This window comes from Malania oleifera, chromosome 4 (genome assembly GCF_029873635.1).
Source record: "Malania oleifera isolate guangnan ecotype guangnan chromosome 4, ASM2987363v1, whole genome shotgun sequence".
Lineage (NCBI taxonomy): Eukaryota > Viridiplantae > Streptophyta > Magnoliopsida > Santalales > Ximeniaceae > Malania > Malania oleifera.
In genome coordinates, this window is record NC_080420.1 from 78,105,202 (window position 1) to 78,127,841 (window position 22,640).

The 22,640-nt window shown below is 34.3% G+C and overlaps 1 protein-coding gene and 1 non-coding gene across 2 annotated transcripts; one reads left to right on the forward strand and one right to left on the reverse strand.

Moving 5' to 3' along the window:
- Nucleotides 1–7,765: 7,765 nt before the first annotated feature.
- Nucleotides 7,766–9,624, reverse strand: LOC131153262 (protein ASPARTIC PROTEASE IN GUARD CELL 2). The gene has a single exon (XM_058105459.1). It carries the CDS (start codon nucleotides 9,488–9,490, stop codon nucleotides 8,051–8,053), a length of 1,440 nt encoding a protein of 479 aa, XP_057961442.1. The 5' UTR covers nucleotides 9,491–9,624; the 3' UTR covers nucleotides 7,766–8,050.
- An 8,567-nt stretch (nucleotides 9,625–18,191) lies between these two features.
- Nucleotides 18,192–18,297, forward strand: LOC131154659 (small nucleolar RNA R71). Its single transcript, XR_009136575.1, has one exon. It is a non-coding gene; the product is annotated as a small nucleolar RNA R71 (small nucleolar RNA).
- Nucleotides 18,298–22,640: the final 4,343 nt, after the last annotated feature.

Consider the following 22,640-nt stretch of genomic DNA (forward strand, 5'->3'; position numbering starts at 1 on the left):
GGTCTCCACACGCTTCATTATGACAAAAATTCATCACAGAAGTGAATTCATCATCAAGCACACATCTACGAACCAACTAATCAAAGTAATATTTAAATAGATATGGTTTGTCAAAATAATAATGTCGTATCTTCACAAGCAACTTACGCTTATCTTGAGTTAACCAATGTTCTGGCATTTGGTCAGTGACAAGGTAGTTCAAAATATCAGGAAACCACAGAGCACGTGACACTACAAAAAGACGTTCAGAAGGAAAATCATCATTTAAGGGAGAAAGAGATACAAACACATCAGGTAGCTGCAAACGAGAGAGATGGTCAGCTACAACATTTTCTACTCCTTTTTTAATCTCGAATGGTGATTTCAAATTCCTGAAGAAGTAGAATCCATCTTATCAACCTGGCTTTAGCATCCTTCTTTGCCAACAAATATTTCAAAGAAAAGTGATCAGTAAAAATAATGACAGTTGATCAAATGACATAAGAACGAAATTTTTCTAAAGCAAACACAACAACCAACAGATCTTTCTCAGTGGTGGTATAAATTTTCTGAGCATCATTCAAAGAACGAATCACATAATAGATGACAGACTGCTTGTTATCAACTCTTTGACCCAGAACGATACCAAGAGCAAAATCACTAGCATTAGTCATGATTTCAAATGGCAAGTCCCACCGAGGAGGTTGCATAATGGGTGCAATAGTCAAATGTTTCTTTAGTGTTTCAAAAGCCTGTTAGCATTCAGCAGTCGACAAAAATTAAGTCTCATTTTACAATAAAGTACATAGTGGTTTAGCAATACTACTAAAAACCTGAATGAAATACCTATAGAAGCCGACATGACCAAGGAAAGAACGGATATCCCTAAATGTCTTAGGGATAGGTAACAGGAAAATCAGCTCTACCTTGGCCCTATCAACCTTTATACCATGCTCAGAAACCAAATGACCAAGTACTAAATCACTACTTACCATAAATTGACTTTTTTCCCAATTAATCTTTTCAGAATAGCAGTCAAATTTTTTAGAAAAATATTAATAGACTTACCAAACACAGAAAGTCATCCATGAAAATTTCACATATATCATCTAACATATCAGAGAAAATACTCATCATGTAGCACTGAAAAGTAGCAGGTGCATTGCATGACATTATGTGAAAGGAAAAAACACCGAAGGGACAAGTGAAGGTAATCTTCTCTTAATCCTTAGGTGCTACAACAATTTGATAATAACCAAAAAATCCATCCAAGAAACAGTAAAAGGAATTGCCAACTACTTTTTTGAGTATCTGATCTAAGAAGGGTAACAAGAAGTGATCTTTTCAGCTAATCAAATTCAATTTACGATAATCAATGCACATTCTCCAACCCATTACTTTCCTAGATGGGATCAACTCTCCATTAGAATTTTCAATGACAGTCAAACCAGATTTTTTTAGAACTAACTGTGTCGGGCTTACCCACTTACTGTCGGAGATTGGATAGATGATGTCAGTAGCTAATAATTTTAGCACTTCTTTCTTTACCACCTCCTTCATGGTTGGATTTAGGCTCCACTGCGCATCACGAACTGGTAATTGATTTTTATTTTGTTATTATTTTTAAGAGTTGTCATATAAACTATAAAATCTCGATTGAGCTTAATCTCCCATCATACTAGAGTGCATTGTGCTTATTGTTGTACATCATTTTCTTGTTGTAGAAGCACTTCATTTGTACACAAAAACTTCCATTTTTATATTCCCGATATGTGGTTGGAAGAGAAGGCACTATCCTATAAGGTGCACTGGTTTGGCTCTTGCCTGGTTAAGTGAGCTAGGAAACACTGTCCTATAAGGTGTAGTTTTGGTTCTTCCTGATAAGTGAACTGAGGAGACTTCACCTTATAAGGAGTAGTGTAAACAACATCACTCTGCCTGGTTAAGTGAGCATTTAGTGAATCCTCTTGCTGGTTAGCTTGAGGTAAGGACGTAGGCACTGTGGCCAAACCTCGATAACAAACCATGTGTCACTTTTACCTTATACTCTTTACATTGCAATATGTGCATTCTTACATTTATCTGTTGATATTATCTCTAGTGCGTTTTGAATATTAATCAGTGTCTAATTGGGAATATACTATAATTGTGATAATTGTGTAAATTGTTTAAGCATTCATTTATCTGCTAGATATATATTTGACTAGAAAGATTTTAGGTTGAAAAATACTGATTGTTGTGGTATTTTAACCTAAGAATTTTAAAATATCCAATTCACCACCCTTTTGGGATTACACCAAAAATCACAACTTCTATATTGACATTCATTAATAGATTTCGGTTTAGGGTCCTCATTACTTCCGGTAATGTCAGTAGCTATTGTATATGCAAATATGTTGTTGACCCCAACTTTATTTCTATCCCGCATTTGTCCTATGTAATGAATGGAGATCTCATTATTATTTCCAAGTACCTATCCAAGGATGTCTCTTCAGGAGTTTTCTTTTCAGGAGATTCCTTTTTAGGAAGTTCCTCTTCAAAAGGTTCTATAATAGGGATTTCATTTTTAGGAGAAATGGGTTTGTAAATTTCAAATGAATTATCCACCTCTGTAACCTCTTCTGCAGTATTTACAAATTTCAATTTTCTCCTTCTGGGAGTTTTATCTTTTGCACCAAAAGGTCTTCCATGCTTAACTTGTAGTTTAGGTTCATTAGTCGGTTGTTGTCCTTCAAGGACATCAATATGTATTGGAATATTTGCAATAGGTATATGAGATTTTATTATGACCTTGGTATCTGCAAAAGAATCTGGTAATTGATTTGCAACCCTTTACAAATGTATAATCTTTCGAACTTCAAGTCACTTTGATTCGTGTGAGACTCTAAATGAGATAAACTCATGGCATTCTATGTGATTTCATAATGTGTTTTAGGCACTGATTTAGCTCCCCCTAATGTAGGGAATATTGCTTCATCAAAATGAGAATCTTGAAATTGTGCTCTAAAAAAAAGCACCTGTTAAAGGTTCAAGATGTCTAATAATAGAAGGGGAATCAAAACCAACATAGATGCCAAACTTACGTTGAGGACCCATTTTAGTTCTTTGAGGAGGGATAATAGGAACATATACTGCACAACCAAAAGATCTTAAATAAGAAATATCATGTTATTGCCTAGAAACTAATTGCATGGGTGAAAGATTGTTGTAAGCAGTTGACCTTATACGGACTAAACATGCAGCATGAAGAGTAGCATGTCCCCAAATAGATAAAGGCAATTTGGTTCTTATAATCATAAGTCTAGGAATGAGTTGGAGTCTTTTAATAAAAGATTCAACTAAACCATTTTGTGTATGGGTATGAGCAAAGAGATGTTTAACATCTATTCCAAGTGACATGCAATAGTTATCAAAAGTTTGGGATATAAATTCACTAGCATTATCCAAATGAATTGATTTAATCGGATAATCGGGAAAACGAGCTCGTAATCTAATCAGTTGAAAAAGAAGTCTAGCAAATGCAATATTACAAGTAGAAAGTAGAGAAACATGTGACGATCTAGTAGATGCATCAATTAAGACCATAAAATATCTAAATGGTCCAGATGGTGGATGTATTGATCCGCATATATCACCACGAATTCTCTATAAGAAACTGGGTGATTAAAGACTTACTTTTGAAACAAATGGTTTAACAATTATTTTCCCTTGAGAGCAAGCAGTACACATGAAATCATTTGATAAAAGAATCTTTTGGCTTTTTAGTGGATGACCAAGTGAATTTGAAGGGACTTGCGAAATAGCCCTAAGATCTGACTGTAGTGCGTACGGATAACAAAAAAAAAAAAAATTTGATCATGCAAACCCTAATTAGGTGATTAGGATTATACCTGTGAGATGTGTTTGGTTTGATCTCGAATATGCAAGTACAAAAATGAGCTCTTGAAGATGACTAGGAATCTTCTATTGTATTCCTTAAACACACCTTGCTCTTGAGAGAGTGGGCTTGTAGGCAGCTGCTAGAGTTTTCTTCTCTCACGAAAACGTCTACCTCTGTGAGAGTTCGCTTGTCTAACCCTAGCTGCTAAGTGGACCACGTGTATATAGGCTACAACAGGGACTTCTGAGCAAATATGACTAGGGTTTCTCATGTAATTAAGAATTCATAATCCAACCTGGATTCATCCTTAATTATGTTAATTATAATTCATACCATTAAAGAATTATATCTGCACTCCCTGTCATATTCAAAATTAAATTTCGAGCTCCTATGATACCCGTATATTAAATTAAATTATTGAAAATTTAATTAATTGACATATTAATTCCCTTAAACGTTCCACTTAACTTATTTGATGTGCTGAATTCAAAATCCACCTGCAAGGTTTGACACAATCAAAACTTATAAGCTTCCTCAAAGGGTATCATCAATCTCAATACCGGGACGTGGATTCTATCAATAATTAATGTTTACTATACACATAACGTCATCACCCAACTCACTGAGTTTATTGACCCATAAAGAATCTCACTCTTCTATGAATAAAAGTAATAAACACTATATGCACGTGTCCAATAATCATATCAGGATTAAGAGCATAAACACTCATAATAACCATAAGGTATTAATTGTTTTATATAGTCAGTATAAAAACAATTACCCCAAGACGGTCTTGTTCAATATACACAAAGTGTACTAGCACATGGAGTTGAAACTGTACCATTCCCAATAGTCAAGACAGACCTATTAAAACCGTGTGATATAGTCCTACCAATGGTGTGTCCAATTTCATTTAAGACTGTGAACAATAAACTTATATTTTATAAGAACTAATGATCTAATCTTCTACGTATAATTCATACTCTACACACTATATCACCTACTATATAGAAATAAAAGACACACATGCATAATCATTAAATAAATAATGTCAGGCAAACATTGCTCACAAAGATTCTCATTAAAATGGAATAACTGAAGTTATTCATAAATACTAAAGCCGATTACATAAAGCATGTCTTTTAGTATAAATCCCTAATAGAATTTTCAATGATTCTTCAAATCATTACATTTTTAGGATGTCTAAGACGATTAGGCCAAAGTGTAAATAACTTTAGGTCATTACATTTCTTATACAAAACATTATATGATTCAACTACTTTAATCTTTGTATAATAAAATCCAGAAGTTAAAGTAGACAACTTTTCTAAAATTGATTCTTCCCAAATACAATAGAAGTAATATAAAAAAATTCTTTACTATTTTCATTTGTAATTTCAATATGATATCCATTGAGTCTTAAATCTTTAAAGGTTAACATATTTTTTCTGGATACCATTGGGTAACTTTATATTAGCTCTTCTGGAGTCTTCAATCAAATTTGTAGAACCAGATATTATATTAACATTTGTTCAAAATATATTCAAGTAATGGAAATATTTCCTATCTTGAAGAATTGTGCGTATTGTAGCACTGTCAGTTAAACAAACTTCTTTCATAGACATCTTAGAATTAATCAAAGTTTTAAGACAATTCACACTACAACACATATTTTAAAAACCCATTATTATAATTGATCATAGCAATAATAAATATAATAATTTATTTATTAAAATCAAAATACAATATTGCTTACTATATATCTTGAAATGTTACATCATTATTTTCATCTTGATTTACAACGAAATCAGCAACATCAAGATAAATAGAGTTGGATGGTCCAACATTAAGATCTATTGGAATAACATTATTAGAAAAACTTGTTTCGACTTCTTTACTCATTTCCTTTTCTTTTATAGAGGCTTAATATAGATCTACCAAGTGCTTGGGCGTACGACAGGTACACGACCAATAACATTTTCCTCCACATCTGTAACATCCAGTTTCATGTTGTCTGGGTCATTGATTTTGATCATTAACTAGCTTTTGGGGGTCATTCCTCTTCTGGGGGTTATCCCTCTTCTAGGGGATCACAACCTCACGTTAATGCCAGTGATTATTTCGATCACGGCCACGACCATTCCTGTGGCCTAATCCTCGACCACAAGATGTATTCATATTCACTTCAGGGAATGGGGTTGAGCCAGTTGGATGAGTTTGGTGATTTTTCATCAAAAACTCGTTATTTTGCTCAACAATAAGAAGACATAATATAAGTTCAAAAAATTTAATAAATTTTATTTCCTTATATTGCTGTTGTAAGAGCACATGAGTGAGATAGAAAGTAGTAAAAGTTTTTTCTAGCATGTCTTCATCAATAATATTTTCACCATATAATTTTAACTTTGAGTTAATCTTATGCAGAGTCGAGTTATATTCATTGACTGTTTTAAAATCTTGCATCCTCAGGTGCGACCATTCATATTGAGTTTTTGGTAAGATCATAGTGTTTTGGTGGTCAAATATATCCTTTAAATTTTTCCATAGGATAAGTGGATCTTTAACAGTGAGGTATTCAATCTTTAATACTTTTATTTAAATGATGATAGAAGAAGATAGTGTTTTCCAAGTTCATTGCATATAAAAGGATATCAATATCAAGAATCCATGATAATAATTTTGACCTTTGATATCAAGGGGAACAAATTCAACTTTGCATATGTTCGACGTCTGAATAAATTAATAATAATAAGGTAATTTATAAAACAAAATGTAAAAATTGGAATAAAACTGAGATAGTAATATAATATTATTTTCACTTTTCTGGGGTACTTAAATATGTTTCTTTAGGAATATTATTTTATTTTTCTCAATTTGTACTCTTTAAGAGTATGATTATAATTTACAAGATTAAATTGAGTAATAATTTACCACATCTTCCGGAGGTTAAATATACTTCATGTAGAGGATAAATGTTTCAACTTTTCAGGATGTCGATTTTAACATATTTTCGGGAGGTTAAAAATATGCCATCTTTAAGAGGTAAATATTTACCATCTTTTTTGGAGATTAGATATATAATCTTTTCAAGAAGTCTATCTCTTCGAGAGATTAAATATGTAGACGAGAGATTAAATATATTGTCTTTTTAGGAGGTCTATCTCTTCGAGAGATTTAAATATATATATATATATATATATATATATATATATATATATATATATATATATATATATATAGACGAAAGATTAAATATATTGCATCTTTAAGAGGTCTATCTCTTCGGGACTATTTTACCATCTCTTTTGGAGAGTGATATTCTTTAAACTTTAAAAAAACATATTCTCTTCTGGAGAATATCATATTCTTATGGAGTAAAATTTACAAGAAATGAATAAATTAAATAAGAATTAAAAAAATAACTCAGTTGGTTAGAGTCTCGTGCCGATAATGTGTTATAAAAGATACAAAATAATAATAATAATAATTAAATAAGATAAGACAGAAATTTTACGTAGTTTGAATATACCTACTCTACGGGCGGATAAGATCAAAACTTCACTATTTTGAAGAACAATTACAAAGTAATGTGGATCTGGTCTTGTGCAAAATATATCTCCCGCTTTCTTTTATATCTTTTCTCTTTCTTTCCACTTCTTTCTTTCTCCTTTTTTTTTTTTTTTCTCTACTCCATCGGCTATGTGGGAGGAGGCTTTTATAGCCTTCACAAGTTAACTAATGATAACTTTATTAGTGCAAACATTTGGGATAAGTTCACATGTGAACGTAATTAGCACAAACATATGGGATAAGTTCATGTGGACATTAGTTAGTACAAATATATGAGACAAGTTCAAAGAGATATGAAAAGATAAACAAGAAATGGATGACAGCGACTCTTATCCATTCATAATAATAAAAATATTATTATTATTATAGTTATTAAATACAGGAGGCACTACTTTTGGTTATATATATAGATAGAGTACAACATCAATCGGAAGAACATCAATGACCCCATCATATTATTACAACAATTAAGCTCATCTTACTAGCTACTACAACTTTATTACTTCATATATATGCTTTAACTAAGTAGGAAAGTCCACTTTAATTAATTCATAAAAATATTATAATTATAGTTATTAAAATAGAAAAAAAGGAAAAAAAAGAAAAAAAGGTTCTCACTCATCAGCACACGTTGGGGCCAAATCCCACAAACCCATTCGTTCCGTCAACGGATATCTGAATTCCCTCTTGCTGAATGTTCCCTATTATTGAAAGCCCCGAAGCTGATGGCGCAAATGCAAAGCAGAAAGTCCCCCCTTCATCCACCGGTATCAAAAAATTCCCCGCTGGAAGGGATAGTATTGGGCCACCCGAAAAATAAAACGACACCGTTGGTACCCGAACTGTCACGAATTTGGACAGGTCGTAACACGTATCGAATATGGACACTGCCGGAGCCCGAGGAAGGTTCCCAGTTTGCGCAACGAAAGCGTCGCGGAAGGCCTCATATGCCGGTGTCGGGAGCCTCGTCACTGCAGTGCCCGTATCCATAACCACCCCACCGTCCCCTAACTCGGTTAACCGGAAAATGTCTTCAGGTATTGCAACCTGCGTGCCTCCAACTCCCAGACCCGCGAGCCCGATGTAGTAGAAACTCGGGGCCCGCGGGTTTTGGAGGAGGGGGATCCATGCGGCACCCACTGGCATCGCTCGTCGCCCGAATGCTAACGACCCAGGTGCGTCGTTGCCCCGGCTCACTAGACAGTAGCTGAATGCTCCGCCCGTCTGCCCACCAAGCTGACCCACAAAGGACATGGACCCACCCCCGAGGCCCAATAGACCTGCAGCTCCGACGAACATGCCTTGGTTCTTGTGCCCGCACCCGATGGCCACGTCCCGCACCGCGGTGCGCCCGAACGTGAGGGTCTCCAGGGCAAGGGTTCCCATCGTGTACGATCCATCACCGTAGGTGACCTCGTACCCACACCGACTTGATTGGCAACCCGAATTCTCGAGGCGGCTGCAGACGGGCGAACCGCAAGAAACTCCGGCAAAAGAAGCAGAGTTAGCTGGGTCGAAAACCGGGTCGGATTGGTGGTAACAAGGGTCACAGGGCTGGCATTGCACCCATACAATATCACTGCCAGAATCAATCACCATGTATTGACTTCTGGGAGGGCTTCCAACGCCTATCCTGACGAAGTATTCTCCACTTCCTTGGTTCATACCCGAAACCACATCCGACCCGAAATCTTCCACTTCACTAAAACTTCCACCGCCAGAAGTGGCGGCTCCGCCGCGGAGACGGCGAGTCAGGGCGGCGACCCTTTTCGCGTCTCTGCTCATGCGCTCGTTGAAACGGTGGTGATAATGGTCGCTTTGAGTTTCTGGGAAAGGTAGCTTGTCTCTGTGGACTAGCTTCAGCATCCATTTCTCGGCTTCTTGGTCAATTTGGGTTTCTGAGAATTCATGAAACTGAGTCACCTCGGTCGCGGCCTCTATGGCTTTTTTCACGTCAAAGTGCTGAAAATTGGGAAAGGATACGGCGGTGGCGGTGGGGAGAGCGGCTGAAAGGAGCGGCGCCACCGTGATGAGCAGTAGTGCTGCTTGGAAGGCTGCCATGAATGTTTTGAAGGGTAGGGCATGCGGAGTTTGTTGAGGGTGAGAGCGTGGGGGGTGGGGAAGGGTTTATAACTTTATATACTTGGTCTGTGGCTTTGAGATGGGGAGAGAGGAAAAGTGGAGAAAAAGTGAACAGAATTAATAATTGAGCGATGGGGCATGTTTGCTTTTGTAGTATTGTTTCTTGGACTAACCGAGCTTTCCATTAAAGCGATGGAGCTGCAAGTTTCTTTACTTGTCCACTCTCTCAAATGCTGCGTTTCTAGCATGAATTTTGAAATTTAAATAAAAATTAATATAATTTTATATTATATAATTAAAGTTTTACTTAAATGTTAATTTAAATTTTTTAAATACGATTCTGTATGCTTAATTTAATTTATACTTTCTTCGTGCAATGATTTAAAAAATTTTTTTTTTTAACCTTGGTTTAAATAATGGGCGTGAAACCCTAGAGACATAAGTGAGCCCACTAAGGCAACTGTTAAAATAACGACAACCAACATTCCTATTCTTACAACAGCGTGAGAGTTGTTGAAATCCCTAAGTTACCGCAAGGAAGTCTAAGAGGCAGCAAAAGAAGGACAACAGATGGGAGGAAAGGTAGGTGCATTCAAATTATATTTTGAGCTTATTATATACTTCTTTTAACACCCATCATTTAAAATAAATGGATATATAAACATGTAATGTTTGATTTGGAAAAAAAATTATTTTTTGAATAATACCTTTTTAGACACATGGAAGAGGAGTGATGATGAATAGACTCTCTTGGTTTCGTACCTTTTTCGGGGAGATTGTTAAGAAATCCACTTTTCATTTTATCCCATATAAGAAAATATAATGAAGGATTGATGCCTATATATATGATTGGACCTAAGATCTAATAGGTTTAAACTTTTAGGTCAAGTTGGTGCTTACCCATGTGTATCAAATCCTCATGAAGATTCTCTCGATGCCAAAAAATTGTAAAGGAAGATGAACAGATGCTTTATTAAAATGTGTTTGATTGATTAGGCATCGAGAACACAATTTAGTCACCTATAGTTTATTTGGTCCATGCCAAAAAAGAAATTTTTGCTTGATTCAATAGTTTTGTCAACAAACTTGCCTATATTCAAAACAAGACTCTTCTTAATTATCCACGCCCTGACATATTGAAATTGGGCTCATACAACATTTTGGTATCCTTATTGTGATAATTATCACCCTTAAGATCTTTATCAACAAGCTTGGAATCTTCATAATTGTTAGTACTACTGAATGAAAAAGGAATCTTGAAATCTTCATAGTTTGCAAGATTAGAATCCTTATTATCCTTGGTGTTGTTGGCCACCAAAAAATCCTTTTAGTCTTCACAATTGCTGGCTTGGGCGTTTCCCCTCCTTTGATGTATTTAGCCAATAAAAGGTCTAGCCATCATAACTAATGATATTGGTAGGATTTTGCTACTTCCATGGCCATTGATTTTTTATTGAGTAATTGGCGAATTCCTTGCACTCGGATTCTACTTGATGAGTGATTGTGTGGTTGAACTCAGATTGATCATATATGATTGTAAGTAACGATTCAACCAAATCACTGAAAATATTGTTGAGTGCGAGACTTACCTCCCTTGGAGTTAGTTTGATAGGGAATGGATAGTTGACCAAAACAAATTAATATGATGTGAGCTCTTAGTCACAATCATATCATAGCATGGAGTGTATGATATTTGCTCCCTAGTATCAGCTTGATATGTAGAATTATGACCCACATGAAATGGAAGTTTAATGGACATCTTGGATTAATGGATTAAGGCGGCTTTTGACTTTCAAAATGCTGTGAGAGATAATTGGGAAGTGGAAGGGTTTTTTCCTATTAATGCCTACTTTTATGGGGAGTGGGATAATAGCTATATATATATATATATATAGGGTTGGATATTGTCCTCTTGCCACCAATCTTTCTCTCATAAGTTTACCCATATGATCTGGTGAAGAATAGAGATAGAAGGAAGGCTAGGCAAGAGAAACGATTCCTACAAGTCTTCTTCAAAGACTAGTTTATATCATGATTAATTTAGGTATGTTTTTTTACGGATTCTTTAGTTTTCAACATAAAGGAAATATATATGAAGATCATGATAATTAAACATCCTATAATTTCAGTAAAATGAGAAAAAAAATTCTTACATGTGGTATTAGAGCAAAGGTTGAATTACCATGTTTTTCCTTTAATATAGAAATTGATTTTGCTAACTATGTATTGTTTAGCGTTCATGATGTTTGTTCGTTTTATTTCGAAAAATTCCCATGTTGTTTGTCGGATTTAACAAAACATTGATGGAGCAGGCATATAGTCGTTGGGTTTATTGGATTATTATATCATGATTCCGAAATTGTCATCACCTCTATAGTGATATATTGTGCTAATTACGTATCTAAGAAAAAAAAATTATCTAGAAAAGTGGGACTTAAGTTATCCATTGTGACCCCCACTTACCTGGGAATTTACCTGATATAATTTAGCACAATCATCACTGGGCGCACTGCCATGTCATCAACGCCACCTCAGCAAACGGCGTTATAGCAGTTAGGGAATATTTCATCATGCATGCTTTATTGTTTGAGTTTAGTATGGACTCACTTACGTTAGGTTAATAAATGTATTTATGCATGCAAGGGCTGGAATGTTATGGGCCGAGTTTTATATATCTTTCATGATGAAAATCTTATTTTGGGATTTTATTTATTTGTTGTGAACTTGGACAATGTTTGCTGAGTAAGGTATCAATCAATGTTTATTTTATAGTTATCATGTTGTCACCAAAGTGATCTTGTTAAGAAAAGTTATAAACATTGAATTAAAATATGATTTTACAAAAATTATTACAGAATGGTTATTTGATTATTATGGTCGATCCAAAGGTGCACCAACTTTCAAGTAATCATTGAATTAGTCAGGATAATTGAAAAAATGGAAGTGAGATTGGGATGGATGCCCAAAGGTGTCAGACCAATCAAACTTTAAAGGGTTATCGTTAATGTCTGGGTGGGTGAAATCACCAATAAATTTAAATGTTAGTATATTGCATAAGTTAATCCAAATATTGAACGCGATTTACTAATGAAAGTGTTTTACTCAAAGCATTAATGCTGTGATCATTTTATTGCAGTGTTTGTTCTTATTTCACTACATTTACTAGCTTCTTTTATTCTGATCTTTAATGGGACAAATTTATCTGACTAGAATAAATAGATTCAGTTTTACCTTGGTGTTCTAGATCTAGACTTAGCTATGCAAATAGATAAACTGGCTACTATTACTGAAACAAATAGTTCGGAGTAGCGAGCTTTGTATAGGTCATGGGAAAGGTCGAATAGATTAAGTATTATGTTCATCCAGATGTGTATAGCAAACAATATTAAATCAATACTTCCTTGACTTAAAAATGCAAAGGAATATCTTAAGGTTGTGGAAGATCAGTTTCATTTAGTGGACAAGTCCCTTGCAGGGAGATTAATGACTGAACTTACCACAATGAAGTTTGATGGTAGCCGAGGAATGAACGAACATGTCCTTGATATGACTAATCTAGCTGCCAGATTGAACTCACTGGGAATGAATGTTGATGAGAGCTTCCTTGATCAGTTTATTATGAATTCTTTGCCTCCTCAGTATGCGCCATTTCAGATTCACTATAACACTATTAAAGAAATTGGAATGTGAATGAATTGACAAGTATGTTAACTCAAGAAGAGGTAAGGCTTAAGCAACAAGGACAACATTCAATTAATGTCATGAGTCATGCAGTTGGAAGCAAAGGAAAGAAACCAAAAAAGAGTTTCAATAAAGATCCATTGAAGGTTGCAAAACCTTCTCATGGCAATGAGGTTCGCAAGAAGGAACATAATGGACCGGAATGTTATTTCTGTCATGGCTATGGGCATTTATAGAAAAATTACCCAAAACAGAGAGCTTGGTTTGAAAAGAAAGGTAATCTATTAGCTTATGTATGTTTTGAATCAAATATGACACTAATTCCTTCTAATACATGGTGGATTGACTCTGGTTCTACTATTTATGTTTCAAATTCGATGTAGGGATACCTTTCCATCCAGAACATAAAGGAAAATAAGCATTTTATAGTCTTGGGAAATGGAAATCAAGTACCAGTAGTTGGTGTTGGAACATTTCGTTTGTTTTTAGAGTCGAGTCATTATTTAGATCAGTTTGATACTTTTTTATGTTCCAACTATTTCTAGAAATTTAATTTCCATGTCAAGACTAGATAATGATGGTTATGGTTTGTATTTTGAACATAAATGTTTCTGTTTGTTGAAAAATGGATTATGTGTTGGTTATGGTGTTTTATCTGAGGGGTTATATAAATTTAATCTTAATAAATTTTTTTTTGAAACACTCCTCACCTTACATCATAATGTGGAACTAAACATAGCAAAGTTAATGAAAACTCCTCTTTCTTATGGTATAAAAGACTGGGTCATATATCTAGAGAGAGAATGGAGAGATTAGTAAAATATGGGATTCTTATAAACCTTGATTTTATTGATTTCGATGTATATGTTGATTGCATTAAAGGAAAGCAAATCAAACATACAAAGAAAGGGGCCATGAGGAGTGGAAATCTTCTAGAGATTGTTTATACTAATGTATGAGGACCTTTTGACTCATCGTATTTTGGTGGAGAAAAGTATTTTATTACCTTTATTGATGATTTTTCATGTTATGGTTATATCTATTTGTTGCATGAAAAGTCTCAAGCAATATATGCTTTAAAAACATATATTGTTGAAGTTGAGTAACAATTGGATAGAAAGGTGAAAATCATTCGATTTGATAGAGGTGGTGAATATTATGGTAGGTATGATGGAATTAGACAATGTTTAGGACCATTTTCTAAATTCCAAGAAGAGCATGATATTTGTGCACAATACACAATGCCTGGTATGCCTCAGTAGAATGGTGTGGCCGAAAGGCATAATTGCACTCTTATAGAAATTGTTAAGAGTATGTTAAGTAATTCCTTAGTACCCATTTCATTATGGATAGAGGCTGTTAAGACAGCCATTTATTTGCTTAACCGAGTTCCTAGTAAGGCAGTTCAAAAGACTCATTTTGAATTGTAAATGGGAAGGAAACCGAGTTTAAGACACTTTCTTATTTGGGGTTGTCCAGTAGAAGTTAGGATCTATAATCCACATGAAATAAATTGGGCTCTAGAACTGTAAGTGGGTACTTTATTGGTTACCCAGAGAAGTCCAAAGGGTATAGGTTTTACTATCCTAACCATAGTACAAGAATTGTTGAAATCGAAAATGCTAGGTTCCTTGAGAATGGTGAAATTAGTGGGAGTGATGTATCACATAATGTGGTTATTGAAGAAGTTTGGGTGTTTATCCCGATGCCCAGAACTTCAACAAAAATTGTTGTTTCTCTAGTTATCGAACAGTATGATAACATTGAACAACAATCTAGTGATCAGTCACTCCATAATGAGAATGTCACCAATGAACTAGTTGCAGAACAATCACAAGGAATAGCATTTAGGAGATCTCAAAGAGAAAGGAGATAAGCCATTTCAGATGACTATTTGGTATATCTGCAAGAATCTGATTATGATTTAGGGACAAGTAAAGATCCAGTTTCATTTTCACAAGCCATTGAAAGCAATGATTCAGAAAAGTGGATCAATGCTATAAATGATGAGTTGAAATCAATGGAACAAAATAAAATTTGGGACATCATTGATTTTCCTGAAAGTTTTAAAACAGTTGTGTGTAAGTGGGTCTTTAAGACCAAACATGACAGTAATGGCAATATTGAACGATATAAAGTTAGACTTGTAGCAAAGGGTTTCACTCAAAAGGAAGGTGTTGATTGCAAAGAGATGTTCTCTCCTACATCTAAAAAGGTTTTCTGAATAGGAATTTAGATGAAGAGGTGTCTGTAGATCTTCCTGAAGGTTTACTGATTAAAGGAAAGGAGCATAGGCTATGCAAATTAAAGAAGTCAATTTATGGACTTAAACAAACTTCTAGACAATGGTATTTTAAATTTCATGATACCATCACATCCTTTGGATTTAAGGAAAATACTGTTGATCGGTGTATATATCTAAAGGTCAGTGGGAGCAAGTTGATTCTATATGTTGACGATATATTGCTTGCCAGTAATGATCTTGGTTTATTGAATGACACCAAGAGATTTCTTTCTATGAACTTTGAAATGAAAGATATGGGTGAGGCAACTTACGTGATAAGAATTGAAATATTTCGTAATAGATCACATGGAGTGTTAGGGTTGTCTTAGAAGGGATATATCAATAAAGTTCAAGAAAAATTTCGTATGTCTGAATGTGCAACCACTCGTGCTCCTATTTGTAAAGGGGACATGTTTAGTGAAAATGATTATCCACAGAATGCATTGGAAAAGAAAATAATGGAAAATATTCCTAACTCACTCTAAAAATGAGCAACTTGGAAGCTATCCCAAGTATAGGAGTTCAGTTGTGTAATAATTAGCCCAAGGGCCAGATCGTCTCCTCAGGGAATGCAGTTTAATTTCAAACTTTGTGTAATCCCAAAGAAAATAAGAAAAAGAAAATTTTACTAAACATAATTTAGATTCAGTTTCTTGGGATTTTTGAGATTTTTGTAGTAGAATTTAAAACAGCATAAACCCTAACTAAAAATTTAACATGCATGAAAATAACTATATAAATACCAGATTTAATACCAGAATAACGAAATAAGTAAACCCTGCAATCATCCAACTGAATAAAAATGAACTAAACTAATTAATAAATAAAACTTAACTAAATGAAAATACTAAATTTAATAACAAGCCAAAATCATATTAAACAAAATAAAAGAAACATTGACTTTAAGAATAAGAACACCCAAAGAAAATATTTAAATGCAAACCAATATTCTAAAAAGGAAAAGAACTTGAATAAGATTCAACTCCAACAACGGCCTTAAATAAAAAAAAAGAATTGAACTTCATAATAAAAATAACCCCAATGAAATATTTAGATTCCAAAGAGAACTTTAAATAAAATAAAGACAAATTAAAATTATCTTAACAACACTTAAACAAGAATTTAAATGCAAGCTTTAAATTAAAATAAACTAATTATAAGGTCTTAAAAAAATTAATTCTAACAATCTTGAATTCAAAAAGAGAGAGAAAGAGAGAGAGAGAGAGAAAGAGAGAGAGTAAGGAAGAGAGAAGAAGGCTCTGGAGGAATTTCATCTAGTGGGTGCAGCTTTATAAATTGAGCTAGCGGGTCTCCAAATTTGAGCTGTTATAATGAATCAGTTTTATTACCTACATGAAAGTTAGCCTCAAATGAATTAATGCTCTTCAAAATATCAGACAATACATGTGCAGATTGACTTTCTTGTTTTAACAAGAAATGATCTTTATTCAGTATGTTTTCCAGGAAATTTACTTCTTTAAGAACTGGTTTTTGAGGAAAAGTTATTGGAACAGTTACCTTTAGTTCTTCAGAAGCATCAACATTAAAATTTTTACCTGGTTCCTTGAAAGTTGAACTCTCATCATTATGCTCAACTTCTTTATCTGGTGCACCAATTACCTTACCATTGCAGAGATTTTTTCGGCATTGCAATCCTTAACATTCACTATAGTAGGTAATGATGGTTCCATGGTTGTCACTTGCACTTGAGTATCTTGTTGGGATGACGAATCCTTCAATTATGAGCTCGCTTCCTCCGATGTTGCTTTAGATTTATCTATCTCAGTTGTAACTTCAGGTGTCAGGGCAAGTGTTTATCTATCGATGGGTATCTCAAGTCGGGGAACTTCTTCTTCACTTCTCAAAGTACTAATGGCCTTCTCTGTCTTAAGAGGATCCCCTAAGACATCATGTGCTTGTTGATGTTGTTGCCAGTATATCTGAGGATCAGACTGAGGTTGTGCCGAAAATTCCTCTTTTTCCAGGGTGTTCAATGTCATGCTCATCTTAGCCAAATTAGTGTTTAACTCGTTGATGGTGCTCTGCAATTCATTCATGGTCTGAGTGTTAATCTACATAAATTCTTGAAGTGTATTAGCCATCTGTGCCATGCTATCCTCAAAAGATGTCGTTGGTGAAACAAGAGCTTCATTAGATTGAAATTTTGGAAGTGCGTAGCTCTGATAGATCTGTTGTGGCTAATAATGATGCGGAGGAGTGTCTGGATAATATGTTGGCTACAAAGGTAGTGCATAAGACCGAGGAGGCTGTTGAAACTATGAAGAGTATGGACTAAATTGATCATTCTCCCATGAGAAATTTGAGTAATTCCTCCATTCTGGATTGTAGGTGGTCAAGAATGGCTGATTTGGAGCTTTGTTAACCCAATTTGTTGATTGTATCTGATCAGAACTACTCTCCTTTTCTAATTCTTCTACCCTCTTTTCCAGTGCAGTAGCAAGAGCCTAGAGATCATTCTCCTTTTTGATCTCATATTTACCTCCACCACCGATTGCGCTGAGAGGTTGTACTGCCATTGGTGTCTAATCATATTGTATATTCTAGGGTTTGGCATTTTTAGCTAAGTAGTCAAGGAATGACAGTGCCTAATTCGGTACCTTTATGAAGAATTCTCCATTGCACATATTCTGGACAAACTTTTTGCATTCAAAAGTAAGACCTGTATAGAAATAATTGGCTAACCTCTAAGATTCAAACCCGTGATGTGGATAGATATTTATCAAATCCCTAAACCTCTCCCAACAAGCCTGGAAGGTCTCATCACCCTTTTGCATAAATTGACTAATCTACTCCTGTAGGTATTGGGTTCTCTGAAAAGAAAAGAATTTATGTCAAAACTCACACTGCATATCAGTCCAACTATTAATAGAGTTAGGCCTCAACGAGTTAAACCAAATCTTTGCCTTATCCTTCAAAGAAAAATGAAATAAGCGGAGCTTGATATACTCATAAGTTCTAATAAAGGTGGTGCAGGTCAACTCAAAGTCTGTCAAATGATGATACAGACTCTCAGAATCTACCCTGTGGAATTGGGGTATCACTGACAATACCCCAGGCTTAATAGTGAAATTCAGTGCATCATGTGGTAAAGCAATGCAAGAAGGTGTGGTGGTGCGTGTAGGCTGCAAAAAATCCATAAGCGTGCGTGGTGCAGGTGCAGCCATATTTTTTTTTTCAAAACTTTTTTTTTTTCATGAAGAAAAGCAAAATAAAAGGGAAAAACACTAGTTTGAAACTAAATCTGACATTCCTCGGCAACGACGCCAAAAACTTAATGCACTATAAAAATGAGTAGCTCGAAAACTATCCCAGGTATAGGAGTTCAGTTATGTAATAATTAGCCCAAGGGCCAGATCGTCTCCTCAGGGAATGCAGTTTAAATTCAAACTTTGTGTAATCCCAAAGAAAATAAGAAAAAGAAGATTTTACTGAACATAGTTCAGATTTGGTTTCCTGAGATTTTTGTAATAGAATTTAAAATAGCGTAAATGTCACGTCCCGAACCCGCCAAGTGGGCTCGGGGTGTGATATGATCCAATTACTTGTGTCTGATACCATATCCTTAATCACACAACGGAAAAATAAACTAACATCCTTTACAACATACCAAAGTTCTATATATATATATATATATATCCCAAAAAAGTATTCTCCAACATCAAGTATTCACAAATATACAACTCAGAAATCATAAATATAATATAACCCAAAAATAAGTCTAAAGTTATACCCTCTCTTTCTCTCTCTCTTAACTGCTAGGCCAGCCTCGAGCTCACTTAGCTCGATCACGCAGAGAGTCCTGAAAAAGATGAAATTCATATCAAGTGAGACACATCTCAGTAAGATGGAATATATTAATATTAGTGTGTGGCTATTATGAGGTTTGTGTACAAAATATAATCATCATTTACAAATTAATTCACAATTATGAAATCATTCACTGTCCTTACTCACACACATGCAGCGTATTTTATTAACGAGAGTTTCCTAAGGATTGGGGTGATTATCCGTCCATACAAGTAAAACCCTTCTGCTCTGATACCTTATGCAACTAGGTATGGCTACAACCGATGCTCATCAGGGTACTTACCTTACTCAGTAAGCCCTCAGGTGGATAGTTTCTCTCGTATTCACACACATTCACATAATTATTTATCAGCGAAGGTTCCTGAGAATAGGGAAGATTATCCACCCATACAAGTAGCTTCTCTCTGCCCAAATATGTTATGTAACCCAGTATGGCTATATTCGATACTTATTAGGGCACTCACCTTTCTCAGCAAGCCCTCATGCCAAGAGTTTACCTCGCCCCACGTACACATAATACTACAATATGTAATACTCTTATTACTTTGTTACATAACTCTGCGCCCTATTATCACTGTAATACTTATCTCTTCATAATCTCTGTTTTCACATTTCTCAGTATTTCACATCAAATAATATTCACTTTACTCATACCACATGATTCTAATAATTCGCATAATTACATCATCCGAAATAATAAGCCAACCTATGTTTATCATCTGTTTTATTGAAAATACACGTTAAATTATCTCCACAATTTATACAAAAAATCTGTTACTTTAATCATTCCATTTTTGCAAATAGTAACTAATAACACAGCCCTAGGCTCAAAATCACAATTCAAAAGGTTGGCTTTTTAAAACCCACGTGATAATCTTACATATACATATATAATTTCCATTTTAACCAGTTAAATTACAAAATTGTTGGCTTAATCTATTCCCCTTACCTTATTCACGGAGACTGTGCCTATAAGATTCCTAAACCGACGCCTACGGCGTTCAGAGTTCAAACCTTATAATAACATATTTCAGTATAATCAGTTAAGTCCTAGAATAATAATCATTTTAGTATCCCTTAGGCTCACATACTCTCATTAACCAGTTGAATTCTAAAAACTAGAAAATGATCCACTTCCCATATTTAAATTTAATCTCTAACATATTAAAAAAAAAATACCAATATGATCAAATCCCCGCAGTTTAATCTAATTCCAAAATATTCCCAAAATTCTAATTTAATCCAATCCCTGAAATTTAACTTAAGTCTAAAATGTTCCTGAAAAATTCTATTAATCAAATTCCACTAGTTTAATTTAATCATAGGAATATCTTCATAAAAATCCATTATAATCCAATCCTGCAGTTTAATTTAATCTTAGGAATATTTTCAAAAATCTAGTTTAATTAATTCCCTACAATTTAACTTATTCCCAAAACACTCCCAAAAATCTTATATAATTAAATACTACAATTTATTTGGTTAAAATTTTAAAACAACCCACATAATTTGTACTCATCACCTTAGCCTCGTAGTGGTGCTTGGAAAGGCCAATTCAAAATCTCACTTCGGTCAAATTAACGAGGATCGATGCTAGGCCCTAGAAATGGTGTCTAATCATTAATTTGGTAGAAAATTTGAGAGAAATTGAAGAGAGAGAGTGGGTTTATCTTACCCCAAGAGGGGTGCCTACGACGCTCCTATAACAAATCCACTCCGGTTAAAAAATCGGTGGCGGAGAATGGAACCTAGTGGTATTTCCCATTTTTCGATCGACCGAATATTTGTCGAGAAAATGAGGAGGGAGAGAGAGGGAAGGCGGAGGAGAGAGACGAGAGCAGGAGAGAGAAGTAGAGAGAGATGAGACGTCTCTGGTTTGTGTGTGTGTGTGTGAAATCAAAGATCAGATTGAATTGAAAATTCAATCTAATCCTAAACATCTACTTTCCATATAATATTATTATATTCACACACACACACACACACACACACACACACACACACATATATATATTACATTATATTATTTTAATTAATTAATAATCAATTCATTTATTTTTTTTATTATTTTTATATTTTTTAGGATCACTACATTCTCCCTTCCTTAAAAGAATTTCATCCTCAAAATTCATTAATCAATCACTTTACCTAACCATCCTTACACCACAATTTCAATATTCTCCACTGATATGTATAAATATGTTACTTAATGTTGATTTAGGTGTAATCCCAAGAGGGTGGGTGAATTGGGTACTTTAAAAATTCTTTCAAACTTATTTGCCAATTAAACCCTCTTCCTATATTTAACAAATTACTTATCAAGTTTGTGTGAGATTATTCGACATACATACATGCAATGTAAATAATGAAGTGCGTTGCGAAAATTAAAAGATAAGAGAAGAGAGAATGCAAACACAGTTTTTACATGGTTCAGCCAACTTGGCCTACGTCCTCGCCTTGAGCAACCCACTTAAGGATTCCACTATAATCCCTGCTCCTTAAATTGGGACGGAGCTTCCTTTACAATCCGTTACTTACAAGAGGTACAACTTCCTCCTATTCTGCTACTTACAAGAGATACTCTTTCCTCACACTCGGTTCACAACCCGAACCGTGAATACAATGAAATCTGTAAAACACTTAAAGTTGCTTCCAACAAAGCTCGTGAGTACGATTCAAATTCTTAATACATAATCATATGATAAAACTTGAAACTCAGAATGTATGAAACGATACAATCGTATATGAATGATTATGTTTCAATATGCAATTTCCTTTCTATCCAAAACTCCCAAGTAATGATATATTTAAATGCTTCGGAGAATATTAGAGTTCTAGTTCACTTTGTAAAAATGCATAAATATATCTAATGTGAACTTATTAAAAAAAAACTTTGTCTTGAATATTGAATCAATCAAAATCAACTATTTTCTTTCAAATATTCAATCACACAATGATCTTTGTAATAGGCCAATACATACATACATATATATATATATATATATATATATATATATATAATATGATTTTCAAAGATCACAAATTGAATATATTGTTTTTTATAAAATATCCCTTAATAAAATGTATACTTATAAATACCAAGGATATTTAATCAAGCATCTCCTCTGAGGCATTTGAAAACATGAAGCATTAATATATCTAAAATATAGATCTTTTAACAAAACACACACTTGAATCAAATCTTTTTAACCAATGATAAAAACCTTTATCAAGTAGTCAGATTATCTAAATAATATATATATAAAGTTTACTCACTCTCTATCACTCAGCCTTTTTTAACAATATATTTCGAAATGAGTAGCTCTTTGAAAAATA